The sequence below is a fragment of the Labeo rohita genome, unplaced genomic scaffold (genome assembly GCF_022985175.1).
Source record: "Labeo rohita strain BAU-BD-2019 unplaced genomic scaffold, IGBB_LRoh.1.0 scaffold_73, whole genome shotgun sequence".
Lineage (NCBI taxonomy): Eukaryota > Metazoa > Chordata > Actinopteri > Cypriniformes > Cyprinidae > Labeo > Labeo rohita.
This window is the reverse complement of record NW_026129667.1, coordinates 47,152-67,103: the sequence shown is the minus strand read 5'-3', so window position 1 is coordinate 67,103 and position 19,952 is coordinate 47,152. Positions and strand designations below refer to the sequence as shown.

The following is a 19,952-nucleotide window of genomic DNA, read 5'->3' as shown; positions in this document are numbered from 1 at the left end:
GAGGCAAGCTGGAGCTAAACTCTGCTGGACACCAGCCCTCCAGGACTAAGTTTGGACACCCTTGGCTTAAATCAGGGGTGTCAAACTCAGTTCCTGGGGGGCCGCAGCCCTGCAGAGTTTTATTCCATCCTTGCTCCAACACACATACTATGCAGTTTTCAGTCAAGCCTGAAGGACTTGATAAGTTAGATTAGGTGTGTTTAATTAGGGTCGCATCTAAACTCTGCAGGGCTACGGCCCTCCAGGACCAGAGTTTCACACATCTGGCTTAAATCATATAAATCAGTGGTTCTCAATCCTGGTCCTGGGGCCCCCTGCTCTGCACATTTTGCATGTCTCCCTTATTAAACACACCTGATTGAGATCATCAGCTCATTAGTTCAGTTCATGGATCTCTCTCCTAATGAGTTGATGATCTCAATCAGGTGTGTGAAATAAGGGAGACATGCAAAATGTGCAGAGCAGGGAGCCCCCAGGACCAGGATTGAGAACCATTCATATAAATTATTTTGTTTCCCCCCCTTTTTGCACACTTGTTACAATAGCACTTCTTTCTGAGAGGTATATCTTGTACAGAAATATTTTATCAGCCTTTTTTAAGCATATTACTGAAGAAAGTCTGTCCAATTGTTTACTTTTACAAAGTGAAACTCAAGTGCAATCATAAACAGTACACACTATTTACATTATTCCCCTCTTATTTCCTGTTTGAGCTCTGTTACATATGCGTGGTCCTTTCCATAAACAACCTCCATGATGGCCAAAGCCTGTAACACAAAAACAATTATCACTCACTTCTGGCGTTTACAGAGTTGAAAGAAAAAAAAAAAAAAAAGTTACTTTTGTCTGTAGTTCTAAAACCCTGAAGAGAATTAGCACTAAGCTGTAGATTTAAAAATGTAAGTTAAAGTTAATGTAAGTAAATTTTCTACATAGTGACTACTACTACCACAAAGATGTTTATGTGCTTAACAGAAAACCAACATGTTTCAAAATTGTAGTCATTTGACAGAAAGTGAGTTGATACCACAATGAACTACTAAAGTGTATGACACTGAATATGTGGCTATAACTAATTCTGAGTCAGGGAATAAAATTGTATATAAAATCATTGGCACTGAAAACATCAACTTTAATAGAATGAAAAATTTGACATTTTTATGCCCTTTCCTTTGATAACTTCCCTCTGTCTCCTGGACTTATGCTGTCTTCACGTGCTATCTGAAACTTCCTACTTCCAGCTTTTTAAGTTGTAATTTTTTTTGTAAATTTGTAAGTTGCTTTGTTGTCAGAAAGAACAGGAATCATGGTGGATGACCCATTCAAGAGTTCAATCTTGCCTGTTTCTTGAGTAAATCTTATTAAAGCCAAAAAGGTATTGAAGATATTTAGTCAATATCCAATAGGTTTTGTTGGATATTGACTAAATATGTATGATATTGACTAAATACACCGTGTGCATAATTATTAGGCATGTCGATAATCTGGTCATATTTTTTTACCAAGCACATTTTACCAATTCCAAACCACAACGATCTTAATAACTACTATTAATTTTGTATTTAATCATTTGTAAGTGATATATAACTGTCCGTGAAGGCTGGAAGTGAAAAAGTCCTTATATTCAGGTGTGCATAATTATTAGGCATGTTTTCTTTTACAGATAAAATGAGCCAAAAAAGATATTTAACCCAGACTGAAAAGTCCAAATTATTAAATGCCCATGAGAAGAATGCAATACTAATGCATTACAAGAATTTGCAACATTAAGGCTTGACCATTGGACAGCGAAATGCTTGTTGAGTCTGCATGGTCAGAAAAAAACAGGTGGAGAAGAAAATACGCATGTTTTGGGAGTTCATTTTAGTCCATCTCTGCAAGTCAGACTTTTCAGGATAGGAGACTAAACATGAACTCCCAAAATGTACTGCCAGATTTTGGAAGATAAATTCTTGAATCAGAGGTACAAGAGAATGTGATGCTTGTCCTTCAAGAGTCACTCTCAACTTATCTGTCTCTAAAGCATATAAAAAAACTGTCTTCATGTATTTCACAAGACGTCAGCTTGTTATTCTTATTAAGTCAGGGGCATTTTTTAGGATTTTTTACCAAGCAAAGTCTCTGAGAACCTGACACATTGTACTTCTGAAGACTCCAGGTAGGTTGTAGTTCTGGAAAATGGTGGCACTGGAGACTAAACGGTTCCTGATGGTGTCACACCTAATTCTTCACCTTAATTCCTAATTCTTTTGCAGTTAACATGCGTCTTTTCTTCTCCACCTGTTTTTTCTGACCATGCAGACTCAACAAGCATTTCGCTGTCCAATGGTCAAGCCTTAACTTTGCAAATTCTTGTAATGCATTAGTATTGCATTCTTCTCATGGGCATTTAATAGTTCGGACTATTCAGTCTGGGTTAAATATCTTTTTTGGCTCATTTTATCTGTAAAAGAAAACATGCCTAATAATTATGCACACCTGAATATAACGACTTTTTCACTTCCAGCCTTCACAGACAGTTATATATCACTTACAAATGATTAAATACAAAATTAATAGTAGTTATTAAGATTGTTGTGGTTTGGAATTGGTAAAATGTGCTTGGTAAAAAAATATGACCAGATTATCAACATGCCTAATAATTATGCACACAGTGTATGAATGTAGTGTCCCATTTATTGGTATCCATATAAACATTCACTGCGCTATCTAGATATTAAGCTGCAGGATGATTCTTAAATTTCGGTCAAATAAAATGCTAGATTTGCTGTGCTCAATACATACGGTATGCATCAAATGGTTATTTAAATATGGAAATATACATGACTGTAATAGCAGGAGAAAGCAATACATTACAGCTATGTTTCTCCCCTAAGAAACTCAAGTCTACAGTAATTCCGATAGCATATGAAGGCAGCACAAGACCTCTGTCATTGCTTCTGTTGTGTGAGTGCCATGAATTCATGATTTTTTTTGCTGCATCATTCTACAGACCTGTGATTACAGTTGGTCTGCTGGAGAAAACTAAATGCACAAATGAACAGGAAACAGGCTTCCAAAATGGTGCCGGGAATTCCTTTGAAAAGAAATACCGTACAGGTCTGGAATAACATAAGGGCCAGTCAATTTTGGATGAGTTTGTACCTTTTGAAAGGCATTTATGCCAGTGGACTTCTTGTCCAGAGCCATGTAGAGTCTGCCCATCTTCAGATACATAGATGCAATATTTAGAGAGTATGCTGGGTAAAGGACACTAGAGAAAAAAACAGACATTAATATATTGGTATACACACAAATATCTCACATTTATGTATTATATACATGAATGCGTATGTTCTTACGTGTATGGCTTCATGACTTTTTCTCCATATCTAACACCTCCATCATAATCCTCATTGAAAATACAGATGCCCATGGCCTGGTACATCATATGAAGGATGTAGATGTTTGAGTCATCAAACACTGTGCTCATCTTATCAATGCTGAGCTCACACATCTCTAGCAGCTCAGCAGGACGTGACCGAGTCAAGATTCAATAAACATTTGACTAAAGCTTCAAATTATTTAATGACCTTTGACTAAACAACATCAGCTGTGGGCTAAGGTGATCTGGGTGGTTGCTAGTTTGTTGTGAAGCTGATCTAAGTACTTTTTCATTTAATATTTTGCTAGATATGGCTTTGGTCAATGAAAGCAACACTTTTCGTCAAAAAGCCAGATAATTTGAGACACTGAGGTATTAAAAAAGTGACAGGTTAGTTTAAATCACTTCTAAATCACAACCCTGTAAGCAGTAGTAATAGTGATGCTTGACTTAGCTTAAATTATACACTAAATAATAATATATTGGATATCTGAGTATTGAACTGACAGGTTTATGAATGAAGAAATCAGCATTGCAATTAATTTTGGACACTACAAAAAGCAAAAGGGTCAAAAAAGGATATTTTTTTCAGGTTTGGCCCTGCGGAAGTCTTCCATGGCATTCCGAGCGTAACGCACCATATCCCTGATCTCCTTTTGACTGATCTCATCACTCAGTTTCCGCACCTTCAACTTCTGCTTATCCTACAAAACCACAAGAGCAAAATTATATGATCTACATATTATATTATAATTATATATCACAAAACAAAACAATATGCTATTCACTACAATCTCTTTTTTGTACACGTGATGTATATACACTTTAAGGTGTATACAATGTGGTCGAATTGTTTCAGATTGGATGTGTTTTATGACCATGTAAACAGAAAAAAAATAAAAACATGCAATCAGATATTTTGAGATCACATATTTCGGCCTCATTCATATGTGGAAATAAATCAGATATAAATCAGATATGTGCCAATGCGACTGTCACGTAAACGGGCAAATCAGATTTTCTGAGGCATTTTGTTCTGTATGTCATTAAAACTGCAACAATCTGGTACTCCGTGGCTTAATGACGTCATATTATTGTCAGGAGGAAGCATGTGAGGAGCATTAAATGACATCATGGTGATGTTTGGTGAACTTTGCATATACCGCAGAGCTAGCATCAAGCACATTTTGCATTCGTCCATCTTGGCTAGTATGTTGTGCAAGAATGTATGGCAACTGTAAACACATAAACTGGATATGGGTCACAACTGAAAAAAAATTATAAATGGACGGTCAAAAAAATCTGATTTAGGCAACAAATCAGAATTGGTCATCAAGACCTGTAGTGAAAACAAGGCCTTTGGGGCATCCAGAGAGGTTCTGAATTAGATTTTTTACAGAACTTTTGTAAAACACTAACACTGTGAAATATTGCTTCAATTTAAAATAAAAGTTGTCCATGTGACTTTATTTAGAAATGCAATTTATTCTTGTGATGGCAAATCTGATTTTTTCTCAGTTTTCAGTGTCACATGATCCTTCAGAAATCATTGTAGTATTATGGACTTGTGCTCAAAAACATCATCAATGTTGAAAACAGTTGTGCTGCTATATATATACAGTACTGTGCAAAAGTCTTAGGCCACTAGTGTTTTCACCAGCTAAAAAATGATTTAAAGTAAGTTATTTCTATCTTTTGCTGCAGTATGTCAGTAGGAAACATCATTTTACATTTCCAAACATTCTGTTTGCCATTAATTGTAATAATCTAGTGAGATTTTTGTTTGCACAAGGAGTCTGACAACAGCCAGTGCTCCACACAGAGATCTGATCTCACCATCATCCAGTCTGTCTCTGGAATGACATGAAGAAACAGAATAACTGAAACAGACTAAATCCAGAAGAACTGTTTCAACATCTCCAAGATGTTTCACGTAACCTACCTGCAAAGCTACCTGAAAAACTCACACAAGTGCACCTAGGGCAAAAGCTACTTTAAATGCAAAGGATGGTCACATTAAATGCTGATTTATTTTAGTTAATAGAAGTTCATTGATAAAGAAAATCTATTTATGACATTGTTTTTGACAGCATCCTCATTTTATGTGCCTAACTGCCTAAAAATTTTAACAGTCATGTAGCTTTGTAGGTATAGGTCTCTTAAAGCATCTTGGAGATGTTGCCACAGTTCTTCTGGATTTGGTCTGTCTCAGTTTTTTCTGTTTCTTAAGACAGACTGGATTGAATGATGGAGAGATCAGATCTCTCTGTTTGCACAAGGAGTCTGACAACAGCCTGTGATCCACACCAAAATCTCACTGGATTATTATAATTAATGGCAAAATGAATGTTTAGAAATGTAAACTGATATTTCTTACTGACACACTACAGCAACACACTGACTTTAACTGACTTTAAACCATTTTTAGCTGATGAAAATACTAGTGGCCTAAGACTTTTGCACAGTACTGTATATATATACATATATATATATATATATATATATATATATATTTATATATAGAAAGTGCAAAAAAAACATTGTTTATTTCAAATATAAATTTTTGTAATAATGTAATTGTCTTAACTGTAACTTTTTGATTAATTTGATGAGTCCTTGCTTTTTAAAATGTTTTTGTATCTGGCTGCTGTGTAATTGGGGCAAAGTCAAAGTCAAGTAGGAGTAAAAATATTCCATCCATTCCACACACCATGGATTTGGTTGAGCACTCTTTGCAGTCACAGCTGAAGTAGTAGACGTCTCTGAGTCTCTCGATCCTGTCCTCTGTAGGGTACAGCAGGTCTATGTAGCTGGTATATATCTACACACACACACAGAGCAAAATATAGAGAAAGCTGTCAGTAACTAGAAAATAACTGAAGAGTATAAGACATCAGGTTCATGACAGCTGCAATTTTACCTGATATCGACTTTGGGCATGTTGAGTAATCCAAAAGCATGGTCACTCATGAATCATCAGACCACATTACACTGTAAAAAACCCAACTTGAAAAAAGTTTAAATGACTAGTTTTGTTGTGTTGGCTCAGCAAAAATCCATGAAAAATCAGTGCAGCTAATTTTAATACACTTATTAAACCTAAATCATTTTTTCTGTCCCTACATTAAATTTTTTTAAGCTTTTTGTAGTTAGGTTTTTTTTTTTGTTGCAATTTCTGACCCTATGAACATCTCTAATATTATGTTCAGTGACACTTGATTATGATCTGTAAGGAATTATAATGAATTAAATCAGAATAAAAATATTTTTTCCCCCTACTACAGACATCCTATTACACAGTCACAACACGGCTCTGTGGGGACTTCTGTTCTACCCTGATGCAATATCCAAGATTTGTTTGGTAGGTTTTTAAATATTGTTAATCTCATATTTTCATTAGTCACCATTCGTTTATGAAATGTGTGGTTACATTTAAGAAAGATGCTGACATGGTTTCCATGTGGGTTCTTGTTTACGACAGATTATCACATAATGCACTATTAAAGGGGTGTATTTGAGCTTTGATTTTTATATTTACTCTTTCTCAACCATTTTACATTAAATTTATATTATTCTTAGGACACTGATTTAGAGGAGAATTATGCAAGAGGAGTGAAACTGGGCATCCCTGAAGTCATGGAGGATGACCTCTCACATACAACAAAGAGATGACTAAACTTCAGCATCATCCTGGAGGAAACTGTAGCAATGGAGGACCTTCTGACTTTCCCCTCATTTCATAGTACTCTATGGACTTCTCTTTGTGCAGAATATTGGCTTTCCAAAAGGATTAAAATGCACATTTGTTCACTGGCACACAACTGGCCCAGGGATCTGCACGAGTATGCATTTTCCACAGTGAGCCTCATTGCACAGCTGTTGTGCAAGATCAGAGAGGATGCAAAACAGGTCCTCATGGTTGTTTTATTGGTCCAACCAGACTTGGTTCTCTGAGGTCATGCTGTTCGCATCAGCCCCCTCCTGGTGAATCCTGGTGAAGGGCCTTTTTTCTTAGAGGCAGGGTACAGTTTGGCACCCGTGCCCAGACCTCTGGAACCGTTAAGGCTGGTCCCTGTACGGAACAAGGAGGAATTCAGGGGGCTATCACCAGCAATGATAGGCACAATCACTAATCACTCAGATCAGATCCTGCTCTGCCAAGTGTCACGTGTTAGTTGCTTGGTGCTCTGGGAAAAACCCTGGAGATGTGGTATTGAATCGTGGTGCTTCCCTTCTTCCAGGACAGCCTAGAAAGGCACCTTTGAAAGTATACGTGACTACGATAGTCAAGACACTGTGGATGGCAGATTGGTACAGAAGCATGATTTTAGTATTAGTTTCTGGAGGGGTGCACAGAAAAGAAGTAGGGATCTACAAGCCCTCTCCATTAACGAAACGTCCCTAGAGTTTGGACCGGAGGCTCTCACATGGTCCTGAGACCCCGGGCCGACTGTGTGTCTAAGGTTTCCTCTACCCCTTTCAGGGATCAATTGGTAACCATAAAAAAGCAATCTCTCCTGATAAGAGACACAGCATTGTCTTTGTTGCAGAGACATGTATATGCATACATCTGGATCGCCATGGGTTCTGGGTATTAACTTAAGGTCGACCGATGTATCAGTTTTCCCGATTAATCGGCACAGAGAGTTGATTGGCGGAACTGTCAGTTATCGGCAAAAAGTCCCTATAGTCTTTGTTATACAGCACGAGTATAACACGAGTATAACACAGTGAACTACCTGTAATGATCAATATATAATTAATATTAATATTTTTATTCATTTACAAAGTATGGTTCAGTAAGCTACCTTTTTTTTAATAGTAGAGCACTATTTTCTGTTCAGTATCCATTTTAAAAACTATTGGTCGATTCATTTTCGGATGGGATGTGGTCTCCATTATGTCCCTTTCTCACTAGAGAAGGTGAACTCTTCCCAGTGCTAACAACTAGATATACTCAGCTGTTAAAAATGTAACTGTTTTGAGACTCATAGAAAAGGCTATGTGGCTAGGTGACCCCCTCCCATTGTAATGGTAAGTTTCCTAGAGGCGATAAAGAAGTGAGGCCAGGCTTGTCTAGTGCACTTGTTAGCAGTATTTGTGCTACCACAAATTAGATGTGGCATTTATAGGGACCCCTACTGTGAGAACTTCTATACCTGGATGTCCAGCGAGTGGCCTCGCATGCAAATTTCACTCTGCAATTTAAGTGGCCTTTTTGAATATGTCAGAGGTATTTAGGCTCCCAAGAGAGACCCCTAGTTCTGGAAATATGACACAACATCTCTGTTCCTTCTATCAGGCAATGAGGGTTAAATTAGTAACCAAAACATTTTTTAGATCATTCTTTTATAAGTGACAAAATGTTTTTGTTGGGTGACAAACTTTGCTAGTGCTATGATTTGTTGTAAAAAAAAATTGCATGTACTGTGGGGCTCAGATACAGGAAAGAAGGGTCTTATCTAGTGAAACGATCTGTTATTTTCATAAAAATAATACAATTTATATACTTTTTAATGTTAAACACTGGTCTTGTCTTACTCTGCCTGGACAGTTTTTTTTTCTGGTTCATGACAGTTAGGGTATGTCAAAAAACTCCCATCTCATGTTCTCCCTCAACTTCAAAAGTGTCCTATATCGCTGTTTTACCTTTTTTGTTAAGGGTGTTTGATCTTCTTTACGTCACTTTGCAAAGACTGGGTCGGTACTTCTGCAGCGATGTAAGATGATTTTGAAATGATTTTTGAAGTTGAGGGAGAGTTGTGATTAAAAAGGTATTTAAATTGTAGTTTTTTAATGAAAATAACCAATCGTTTCGCTAGATACGACCCTTCTTACTCGGCTGGGATCGTTTACAACCGCATTTGGGATCGTTTGAAGCCGCATTTTGGAAGTTCAAAATTGGGGCACCAAAGCAGTCCATTATATGGAGAAAAATGCTGAAATGTAAAAACATAATTTCTTTACGATTGAAGAAAGAAAGACATGAACATCTTGGATGACAAGGGGGTGAGTACATTATATGTGAATTTTTGTTTTGGAAGTGGACTTCTTTAATATCTTGGGTGTTATATTTTTCATCAGTATTATTTAACTGAAATACTGTAATTTAATTATCACTATGATGTGCCCTTTTCACCTGGTCTTTGTTATCATTGACAAAATAATTAAAATAATACAAAAAAATCTCTGTTAATGTACACTTTGTCAGAAATTTCACTGACTACATTATCACTTATAAGAAAACAGTGACACACTGACCTCTTGCCCTTGACTGATTTCCTGTACAGCCCGCACTTCAGCGTTGATACCTCTGTATGTGACTATGACGTTGGGACAGCAGCTGTGGTTCAAGAGGGCAATGCTACGAGAGCAACAGAAACACAATACAGGAATGTGAGAGGTGAAGAGTGGATAAAAAGAATGTTAGAAAGTACCTCAGAAGGTTTAGAGAGCTAGTAGACCACTCAGACCTTCTGTGATATGTTTCTCTAAGTACACAAAATGGTGAATTACAGTTTCAGCCCAAATGCTATGTTGAAACTATTAGGTTATGAAGCTGGGTTTTTTTGTGCCTGTTTAGGTTGGTAATCGTCTGTAAGCAGTAACCCATTGTATGTTAGGAAGTAGAAGTGAACAAGAGAAAACATGTTTGTACTCATTTAAACTAAAGTTTGATGGCACAGGTTTTTTAATTCCCTCAAACAAGTGCTTGTCATCACAGGTATCTGTTGGTTTTGCATCTCCAGTTTGTTGTTTGCCATCTCATCAGTTTCTTTTTTTGACTGTGAAACAGCGGACTGGGAGAGTGTTACCACCTTGTTGACAAAGTAATTAATTAAGGATACAGAGTTTGTAAGGTAATGAAAATGAAAATCAAGCCCTCAACAATGTCCTAAAATAAACATTAATAAACTTTTCAGACTTACTTACTGTTTTATCTTTCTTGTCCAGTGTTCACTTTGTTAATGAAATCAATAATGAAAATGTTTCAATTTCTGTTTTGTCAACATTATTAGAAGATTAGATAAAAGTATAAACAGGAATTTCTAATGTAGATATGATGACAAAAATAACACAAGCTACTTCAATGCATTAACAATGTTTTCTTAGAAAAGTAAATTTGGAAATTACATGGTTAATTCAGTACAATTATACTATATTACCTTATGCTGTAGACGCTTCAGGGCTTATGCAATACTGCATTTACATGCAACACTTCACAGTTATGCAAACATTTTCAAGATCCATTTATTTCTGACACAAAATGAAATGCATAAGTATCTGTGAGTATTTGTTTTAAGTAATCAGTTCATCAACTATATCACTGATAATAACATCAACAATTAATAATTTATTTAGTGACTAACATGAAGTGCTTTTTTTAAATATATATCAACTTGCTGAATTATTGTCAGTAGGTGGATGTTATTTCAGGAGCGCAGTTTTGTTTTGTTTTTAAGCATACTATTTACTTTATCACGTCTTTACTGGCCAAAATTTTGTGACATTATTATTAGATAGAATAACTGTATCTAATATTGCTGATAGAATATCTAGCCAAACACATTTCTGAACAAAATCCATTCAAAGTGAATGACAGTCACTGATGCAAATCGCTGGAGACTGTTTCATAAGCATTCTGGACTGCTCACAAACCATGTCTAAAAGAGGCTAGAAATAGACTTGGACCGTCTAATGTTCCCAATTACTGCAGCATATGCGATTATTCATCATCCAATAGTTTCTTAATTTAAAACACTTACACACAAAGAACAGCATTAAGCCTTGTGAATTGAGCACATTGTGTATGTGTATGTTTACTTGTGCTTACTCTGGAAAAATAGCTAAACCCAAGTTCGAGAGTTCCTCGTCCTCCACAGTGAAGCCGTTACAGTGAACCTGTGTGAAGCAGACAGAGCACATCATGTATCATTGCTCTAAACAATTGTTTACATTCATTTGGACCATTAAGTGGCTTAGACATGTTTTGCAGAATGCTCCAAAACATTCAGTCTGATTTTGTTACTACCAATATTGACCAGTATTTATTGTGAAAAGTGATATATAAATAAGTTTGAATTATTAATTATTTTGAATTAGTAATAATATTTCCCAAATATTACTTAAATTATTTTTTAGCACAATGACAATGTAAAGGCCAAATTTTATTTAATTGAGGGCTTAATAACATTGCACTATATTAAATAATTTTATACATTTTAACACACTTTAAATAAACTGTTCACCCAAAATGAAAACTTGCTATACACTCATAGCTCTTTATAAGATACTGAGGTCTTATGAAGCGAAAAGACCGGTCTGTGCCGAACCCTGAAACTGATTTACATCATCGTTACCTGCAATCTATAGTCTCTGCAAACGTTCTGCTTTCTGTTGCATGACCTGTGCTCAGTAGCGAAATCACACATGAACTGACACTGTTCTTATTTCCTAAAAAAGGACTGATCAGTAATCCAGTAAGGAAGAACACAGCAAAGGGTCAGCAGTCAAAACTTCTGTGTTTACCTGTGAGAAAAGTGTGAGCAGGGCCTGATGATCAGGGAAGTCCAGGTGTTTGGAGTAGAAGTGATGGAGACCGGCTATATGTGCTTCATTCAACTCTCTTTTCTCATTATCCATATCCTCCATGTCTGTGAGAAGATGAAGACAAAATATTTGATAATGATATTCAAATGACATAAAAAAGTGATAATGATATTCAAACAAGAGAAAAATAAATGTAACCACTGGGAATTATATTAAATGTTTCAAAAGCACAATACACCCAAAAACAACTGACAATAACTGATCCAAAAATAAAATTCAACCAATTTTGGGATGATTAAAAAATAATAATAATGAAGAACTAGAGAAAATTGACAAATTATTATTATTTTTTAATATAAATTATTACTTATATTTTGTGTTTGTTGAAATGTTTTTCTATTGTTTGTGAAATGCATGACTGAAACAGAATTTCCCCAAGGGGATAAATAAAAGTACTACTACTACTAAATTTGAAACTAAAAAAAAAAAAAAAAAAACACTATATGTTAATCAGACATCTTAAATATATTGTTCTTGAGTGTTAACTAAGGACTAATACCATTTTTAAACTGAAAGAAAAAATGGGTATTTGTAGAGCCTGGATGGACAGGCTCTGGAATGTGGAGAGTGAGCACAGAGGTTGTGGTTTCAAAGTCTTCTTCAACCACCCACACAGTCAATGATGTATTGTTGCAGCGTGTAGCTAGAGTCCCCCTTGGCATGATAATGAGGAGATGGTTGTCGAGTCCACTCCAAAAACAGCTCTCAAGCACGTTGTCATTCCAGGTCACTAGATGACACAAGCTTAGAAATTCATCCACACTGTCTTCAAGAGGATGTCCCCCTGCAGGCTCAAAACCTGGTCCCCTGGGTGGACTTAAGCAGCAGTATATAGATCCATATCCACTACACTTTGGTTTGGTGTTGTCACATTTGAAGTAGGATCAAGAAGATAAGATATGGATCCTATAGCAGCTTTTGAAATTTAATAAAGCAAAACAAGAAGACACTCCACAGGCAGAAACACATATACGTTTAGACACATTAGTAAGACAACACCAAAACAAAAAAAAGAACAAAAACTGAGGAAAATTTGTTTTGGAAACTAGCTAAAATTATGTTATTTATTGTGAAATGTGAAATGCTAGAAGAGTTGACAGCTTGTACATTTAAAAAAAAGATGGAGATAAAATAGAACTGACAACAAAATCGACATATTACAATATAAAAACAATAAAATAAACATTGTCATAATTAACCAGCAGTAGATCATAAGCAAATGCTTGTCATAAAGGTGCATTAGTCATTGATTGCGAACTGCATTAAAACCTGTAGAATGTGCAATAGTGGCACATTTTTACTTTGAACTTGTAGCTTACATTTGTTTAGAAAAATAACTTATAAAGTCTAATAATCACATTCATATAGTTTACTATCCCCAAATTTAAGATCTGAAGAGTTGTAGTTAAAGTAGTAGTTCACTTCCACACTTCACTTCCAGTAGTGCGCAAAAATCTACAGATACTGTACTCACTAGGGGTCAAAATCTTCAGGCACTTCACGATTCGATTCTGATTCTTGATCTACATTTTTTCCCCAAATTAATTCTTTTGCTGTGCAAATACATCTCTGCAACCTTACATTTGAACCAAAATTGCAGTTTTTTTGCTTTTTGTTTATAGTTGGAATCTCTGTATGTCAGTACTGCCATCTTAAAAGTAGGAGCGTGAATCTTTACTGGTTTCACAATTCAATTACAACTTTCATTATCAACTCAGTATCACTATGTGTCACATTCTCAGTTTTCAATATTACTGCACATGGCTACATTTTCATATACATTTTATATTAAATTTATTTTGTGCAATTTTTTTTTTTTTATGCTACTTATCATGCTACTTTTTAAAACAATCACTTACTTAAAATAAGGGTTCTTTAAGTATCTGAAAGTTTTCAGACAATAGTTATGGGTTTTCCTTTTTTCCTCAGCATCATTGCCGTTTGATTATTACTGATGAGATTATGGACAGTGGCAGCTTTTACAGACTGTATTCACATTAATGCTCAGATCTATTTCGATATATCAGATGTTTGTGGGTGGAAGGGTATCAAGCAATGCGCACGTGTCTCACAGCGCAAATTCTGTGCAATGAAGCCTGCCACGTCTCTAGTGCGGGAAAAAAAAAACAAGCTCAGAATCGTTGAAGAGAGAATCGCGAAGCAACGGAGAATCATTTTTTTTCCTCTCATCCCTAGTACTAACCCCATTGTCATCCAAGATGTGCATGTCTTTCTTCAGTTTAAGAAATTATTTTTTTTGAGGAAAACATTTCAGGAATTATCAACATATAGTGGACTTCAATGGTGCCCGCGAGTTTGAATGCAGTTTAAATGGAGCTTCAAAGGGCTCTAAACAGTCCCAACCAAGGAATAAGGGTCTTTTTAATGAAACGATTTGTCATTTTCTAAAAAAAAAAAAAAAAAAGTATATACTTTTTAACATCAAAGGGTATGCCAAAAAACCTTCTCTCTCCTCCAATTTTAAAATCTTCTACATCACTGCAGAAGTACCGACCCAGTGTTTACAAAGTGAACATGCAAAGAAGGTCAAACGGCCTTTACAAAAAATAAAATAGACAAGATGAGGTTAAAAAGTATCTAAATTTGTACTTTTTTTTAGAAAATGACCAATCATTTCGCTAGATAAAACCCTTATTCCTCAGCTGGGACTGTTTAGAGTCCTTTGAAGCTGCACTGAAACTGGATTTTGGACATTCAGACCCGTGGGCACCATAGAAGTCCATTATATGGAGATAATTCCTGAAATGTTTTCCTCAAAAAACATAATTTCTTTACAACTGAAGAAAGAAATACATGAATATCTTGGATGACAACGGGGTGAGTACATTATCTGTAAATTTTTGTTCTAGAAGTAAATTACTCCTTTAAGATTTGTATTATACCATTTACAATATTTAGGACTTTTTACAATCTTCAATTTGATCAAAATAAAAAATAATAAAGTAAAAGCAATGCCCATAGCATCACAAAAGGGCACTCGATACGTGAAAGCTTATTCGAGAAAATAAATTAAAAATGCAAAACAAAGCAGACCCTCTCTGTCAGATGTGTTTAATAATTTCTGGTACTTACGGGATTCCATATCCCTCAGTGAGAGCAGTTTCTCTGATGGGCTTCTCTCTCTCTGGTGTCTCTGCATTAGTAAATAAATCAATAAATAAAATCAAACACTCGTTGATTCTGTATCTACAGAGAGAGTAATGAAATGGTGCTTGTTCCTAACCAGCCTGGCGATGATTCTGGCCACCAGTCGCACTGTCTCTGAGGGGCACCAGTTCTCTCCAAATGCACACATGGCATGGCACTCCAGCTTGTGCATGGGCCAGTTCTTTTTCTGTCAAATACACACAGAAATGACACATGAAACACTCACTAACGCATATACACAATACACATGTGAATGTCCATACTATAGTGCATTATATTCCATAAAAATCAGTAACCATTTTTTCATAAAAATAACTTTTTTTTAATATTCTGCAATCTCTCTAGACATGAAATAAGCATCTTGTTATAACAAAACCATAAACAGACCACCTTTTGATGTAATTTCAGCTTGCTTCAATTTTGAGTTTGTTTGGTCTGTGTTTGTTTGAAGTACTCATTGTGGGAAAAATCACTCAGTCCAATGAAATTGTCTGGAATGAGCCAACCACTGCATCATAAAGGAAACTATTTAAAGCTTTAACAAGTTTTAATAAACAAGACTGCAAAAAAACAATCACTCAAATCTTAGAATTACGAGACATATCCCAAAAGTTAGAGTCTGGAGCAATCCCAGATTGCTAAAATGCATTAAAAGGACCCAACCTATGCCACCTGCAGGGCAATCAGAAAACAACATCAGTTAGGATTCTTACATTTCACACTTAAAGGAGTAGTTCACTTCCAGAACAAAAATTTACAGCTATTATACTCACCCTTTTGTCATCCAAGATGTTTTTGTCTTTCTTTCTTTCTTTCTTTCTTTCTTCAGTCATAAAGAAATTTTGTTTTTTGAGGAAAACATTTCAGGATTGCTTTCCATATAATGAACTTCTATGGTGCCCCCAAGTTTGAACCTCCAAAATGCATTTGCAAGGTCTTATCTAGTCAAACGGTTATTTTCTAAACAAAAAGTACAATATATATACTTTTTAAACCTCAAATGCTCCTCTTGTCTTGCTCTGCGTGAACTGTGTATTCCGGTTCATGATAGTTAGGGTTTGCTGAAACACTCCCATCTTAATTTCTCCTCCAACTTCAAAATCATCCTACATCGCTGTTTTACCTTTTTTTTGTGAACGATGTTTGGTCTTCTTTGCATGTTCACTTTGTAAACACTGGGTCGGTACTTCTGCAGCGATGTAGGATGATTTTGAAGTTGGAGGAGAAAATAAGATGGGAGTGTTTCGACATACACTATCATAAACCGGAATACACAGTTCATGCAGACCAAGACAAAATGAGTGTTTGAGGTTAAAAAGCATATAAATTGTAATTTTTCTTTTTTTTTTAGAAAATAACCGATTGTTTCGCTAGATAAGACCCTTCTTCCTCAGCTGGGATCATTTAAAGCCTTTTGAAGCTGCATTTAAACTGCATTTTGGAAGTTCAAACTCGGGGGCACCACAGAAGTCCATTTTATGGAAAGAAATCCTGAAATGTTTTCCTCAAAAAACACACAATTTCTTTACGACTGAAGAAAGAAATACATGAACATCCTGGATAACAAAGGGGTGAGTACATTATCTGTAAATATTTGTTCTGGAAGTGAACTACTCCTTTAATGTACACTTTACAGTATGAACAAAACATCAGGATACCATTTTCTTTTATTTTATTCAGAAATTAAAATAATATTGAGTTATTGACTCAATATTATTAGAGTAGTATGAATAATAGAGCTTTGCGATACATATATTAGTGATATAATCCCAATATTTTTGCTGATGATAGAAAATTAGGGAATATTGTGTATATTGCAACGATGTTAAATGTTTTGCTTATACGCCAGTTTCACTACCCTTTTTCATCTCACGACTATCACATCTGATATGTGACCGCTTTAAAACAATCCTGTGCGTATGTGTGTCAGCACTCTGTAAAGACAGCCACAAATTTCTATAGAGTTCAACAGTCAGGTTCTGGAAGTAAAACCTTCAGAATTTCATTATATTTCATTCATCATTCATTTTCTCTATAGGAAAATAGATTTTTAACAATAACTGATAAACCTTTAAGACAGAATTAGCGGTGAAAAACTACACTACTATGATGCTGTAAATTCCACCAATCAGAGTCTCATAGGGAGCAAAGTGTGCCAAAGTATATATTTGTAGACAATGAGGAAACAGCAAGACAACCCAGGATTTTTTTTTTTTAATATTGTGGTGGAAACAAGCTTCCAAAGCTGTCAGATACCTCTTAATGAATGTACTTCTTCCATTGTTCTTATTAGTCCTTTTGTTTGTAATTTGTTTCTTTGTTCTTTATATCACTGTTAGTATGTAAACCATAGTGTGAGTGTGTGAGTTACCTGACAGTTCACATTGCAGTAGAATGCTTTTTTGCACTTTCCACATTTTGCAAGACCCTTTTTCCTGTACATGATAGAGAGGAAGAGAAAAAACAACCAACAATGTTCATTAAAAATCCTAATGATAAAAAAATGTATGTGTGTGTGAGAAAAAACAAGCAATATTTTTATGTAGCAGTAAGCATGTTTCATGTCTAAATTACTATGTGTGTTTATTACTGACATGACAATATTACCCATATTCATTCACTGACACACATTAATTCACTCTATTTCTATAACTGCGGTTCATTTACAACTAGTACAGACTGGAACAGAATGTGATAGAGACAGGTATTAGATTCTAAAGCAGCAATCTCTCTTTGGCAGCTGTCACAATGAGTGTCACCACACATGAGCCAGAGCAAATGTCCTGTGTTTGGGCAGCTGCTTCTGGACATGCTGCTGTATTTTTAGATGTGCCCTTTTAGAGTTTATCTGCTGGTCATGACAAAAAAGTGAGATAAATACAAAACTATAGAAGGGCTTATTTAAATGTAATTTCTGTCTTTTATAACTTAAAAAAAATGTAAGACCATGCTTTAGACATACTTCACACTAAAATCAAAGAATAAACTCAAACACACACTCTTAAAGATATGTAGATCACAAAGCTTGTTCGAACCCCTACACATCCTCTCATTCATTCAGCTTTACCAGAACGTTCCAATAAAACAATAAATACATTTTTTTCCCTTTAATTTATCAGTGTATATCATACAACCAGCAAGAGAGTATTTGTTACAAAATAATGATAATAAGGATATAAGCAGCCTAACATAGCAGTCTATAAGATAAATTAAAAAATAAATAATAAAAAAAGTACCAACATGACATGCATACGTACATGCACACATAAAAGGAAAGTCAGACCTTGTAAAGCACTGTTCACAGATGAATCCTCTCTCGTTGACGGACAGTACGTATGAATATGCGGGACACGAGAACAGCAATTCACCGACTCCATACGCTCTGCTCACCCGTAGTCCTCTGCCCTTCCCTGGGCTGTCAAACTGCTCAATGCCCGCGATGCCCTCCGACTCCATCATAAATCCAGCACTTAATGGTACAGCAGTCCACACCGGTGTTCTGAGATTTCTAAGATTTTCTGAGATAAATGGGTGGACCATATATGAATATTTATAAGTTCACCCAGCATGCACGTGGAAATGTCCACGCCCGAATCTTAGAACTTATTTCAGGAAGATAATAAAGCTATTAAATACAATATTTAAATGAAAAAGGAATCAAGTTAAAGCGTCACGTATATGAACGTAGGCCTGTAGTTTGTAAAATTGTTGTTACAGTGTATATGCATGCAGCCATGTCGCAAGTCAAGCACAACATGGTTTTAGGTTTTATCTGCATTCGTAGATCAAGTGACACACTGGCTTCCTTTCGAGTCTGCCCTTTTTTAGACTTTCTTTACACTGTTTTTGTCTTACACAAATCGACCTACAAAAATAGCATGCCACACGTAGCTACCACTAGATGACAGTAACATGTTAGAGATTGTCGGTCATAATCTTAAACGCTGTGGTCTGCGTTCAAATAGAGCAAGTTGTATGCACGTGGTTCCTGCAGTCTTTTCAACTCAATGGATACAATGTTAACATTAAAATACTATTTAAAAATCAGTATTAAGCTTAAGCAACAAAATTACAAAATTAATTACAACAACCATTAGATTTTATTATTTTTGCAATCATTTGCTCTAAAGAAAAACATTTTGTCTGCAAGTTAATTTCATTTATTTATAAAAACTGTCTTTGACTTCAGCTTCTTATAACCTCCAGTTTCGTGACACGTTCCTAAAGCTTTTAGTAGGCATTAAACATTATTAACTGACTGAGGTAGGACAACAGAGCTGCATGCCGTTATAGGAAGTGACATTCATAGTACCGTTTAACTTAAAAGGCAAACTAAAATGTGATTTGGACAAGAACCATAATGTCCCAAAATGGCCAAAAAGACACTCTCAGACCTCTAACGCTTGTTTAATGTTTGTGAAATGCTTTGGGGAAAAACAAAAAAACAAAACAAACAACAACAACAACAAAAACATTTCCAACACCATAGGAAAACTATACCAAGAAAATTATAAGTTTGCATCCCAACCAAAAGATGCAATACTTAACAATGCTTAACTGTTGGCAGCATGTTCTTTTTCTCATAGGCTCTCTTTTTGCTAGGGATACAGTTGCTGATCATGAAAACTGACAATTCAACCATTCAACTTTAGTATTATCTAACAATTTTATCCACAAATTAAGTTAATTTATTAACACGCTTGCTCTTTAACATATTCCAAGCAAGATGCCTTGTTCCTTGAAGCAACCAGAGGCTTGCACCGCTGTGATGTTAACATTTACTTCACTCATCTCTAAAGACTTTCTTAGG

General features: G+C 35.5%; 1 protein-coding gene across 1 annotated transcript; it reads right to left on the bottom strand.

The window, feature by feature from the left end:
• Nucleotides 1-373: 373 nt before the first annotated feature.
• smyd2b (SET and MYND domain containing 2b) lies at nt 374-19,007 on the bottom strand. The gene is made up of 12 exons (XM_051104520.1): nt 18,426-19,007; nt 17,514-17,577; nt 15,219-15,329; nt 15,068-15,128; nt 11,894-12,018; nt 11,199-11,266; nt 9,626-9,728; nt 6,075-6,185; nt 3,948-4,068; nt 3,342-3,516; nt 3,145-3,253; nt 374-767 (listed from the first exon to the last, which is right to left on the bottom strand). Exons 1-12 carry the CDS (start codon nt 18,680-18,682, stop codon nt 687-689), a joined length of 1,386 nt encoding a protein of 461 aa, XP_050960477.1. The 5' UTR covers nt 18,683-19,007; the 3' UTR covers nt 374-686.
• Between the last annotated feature and the right edge of the window lie 945 nt (nt 19,008-19,952).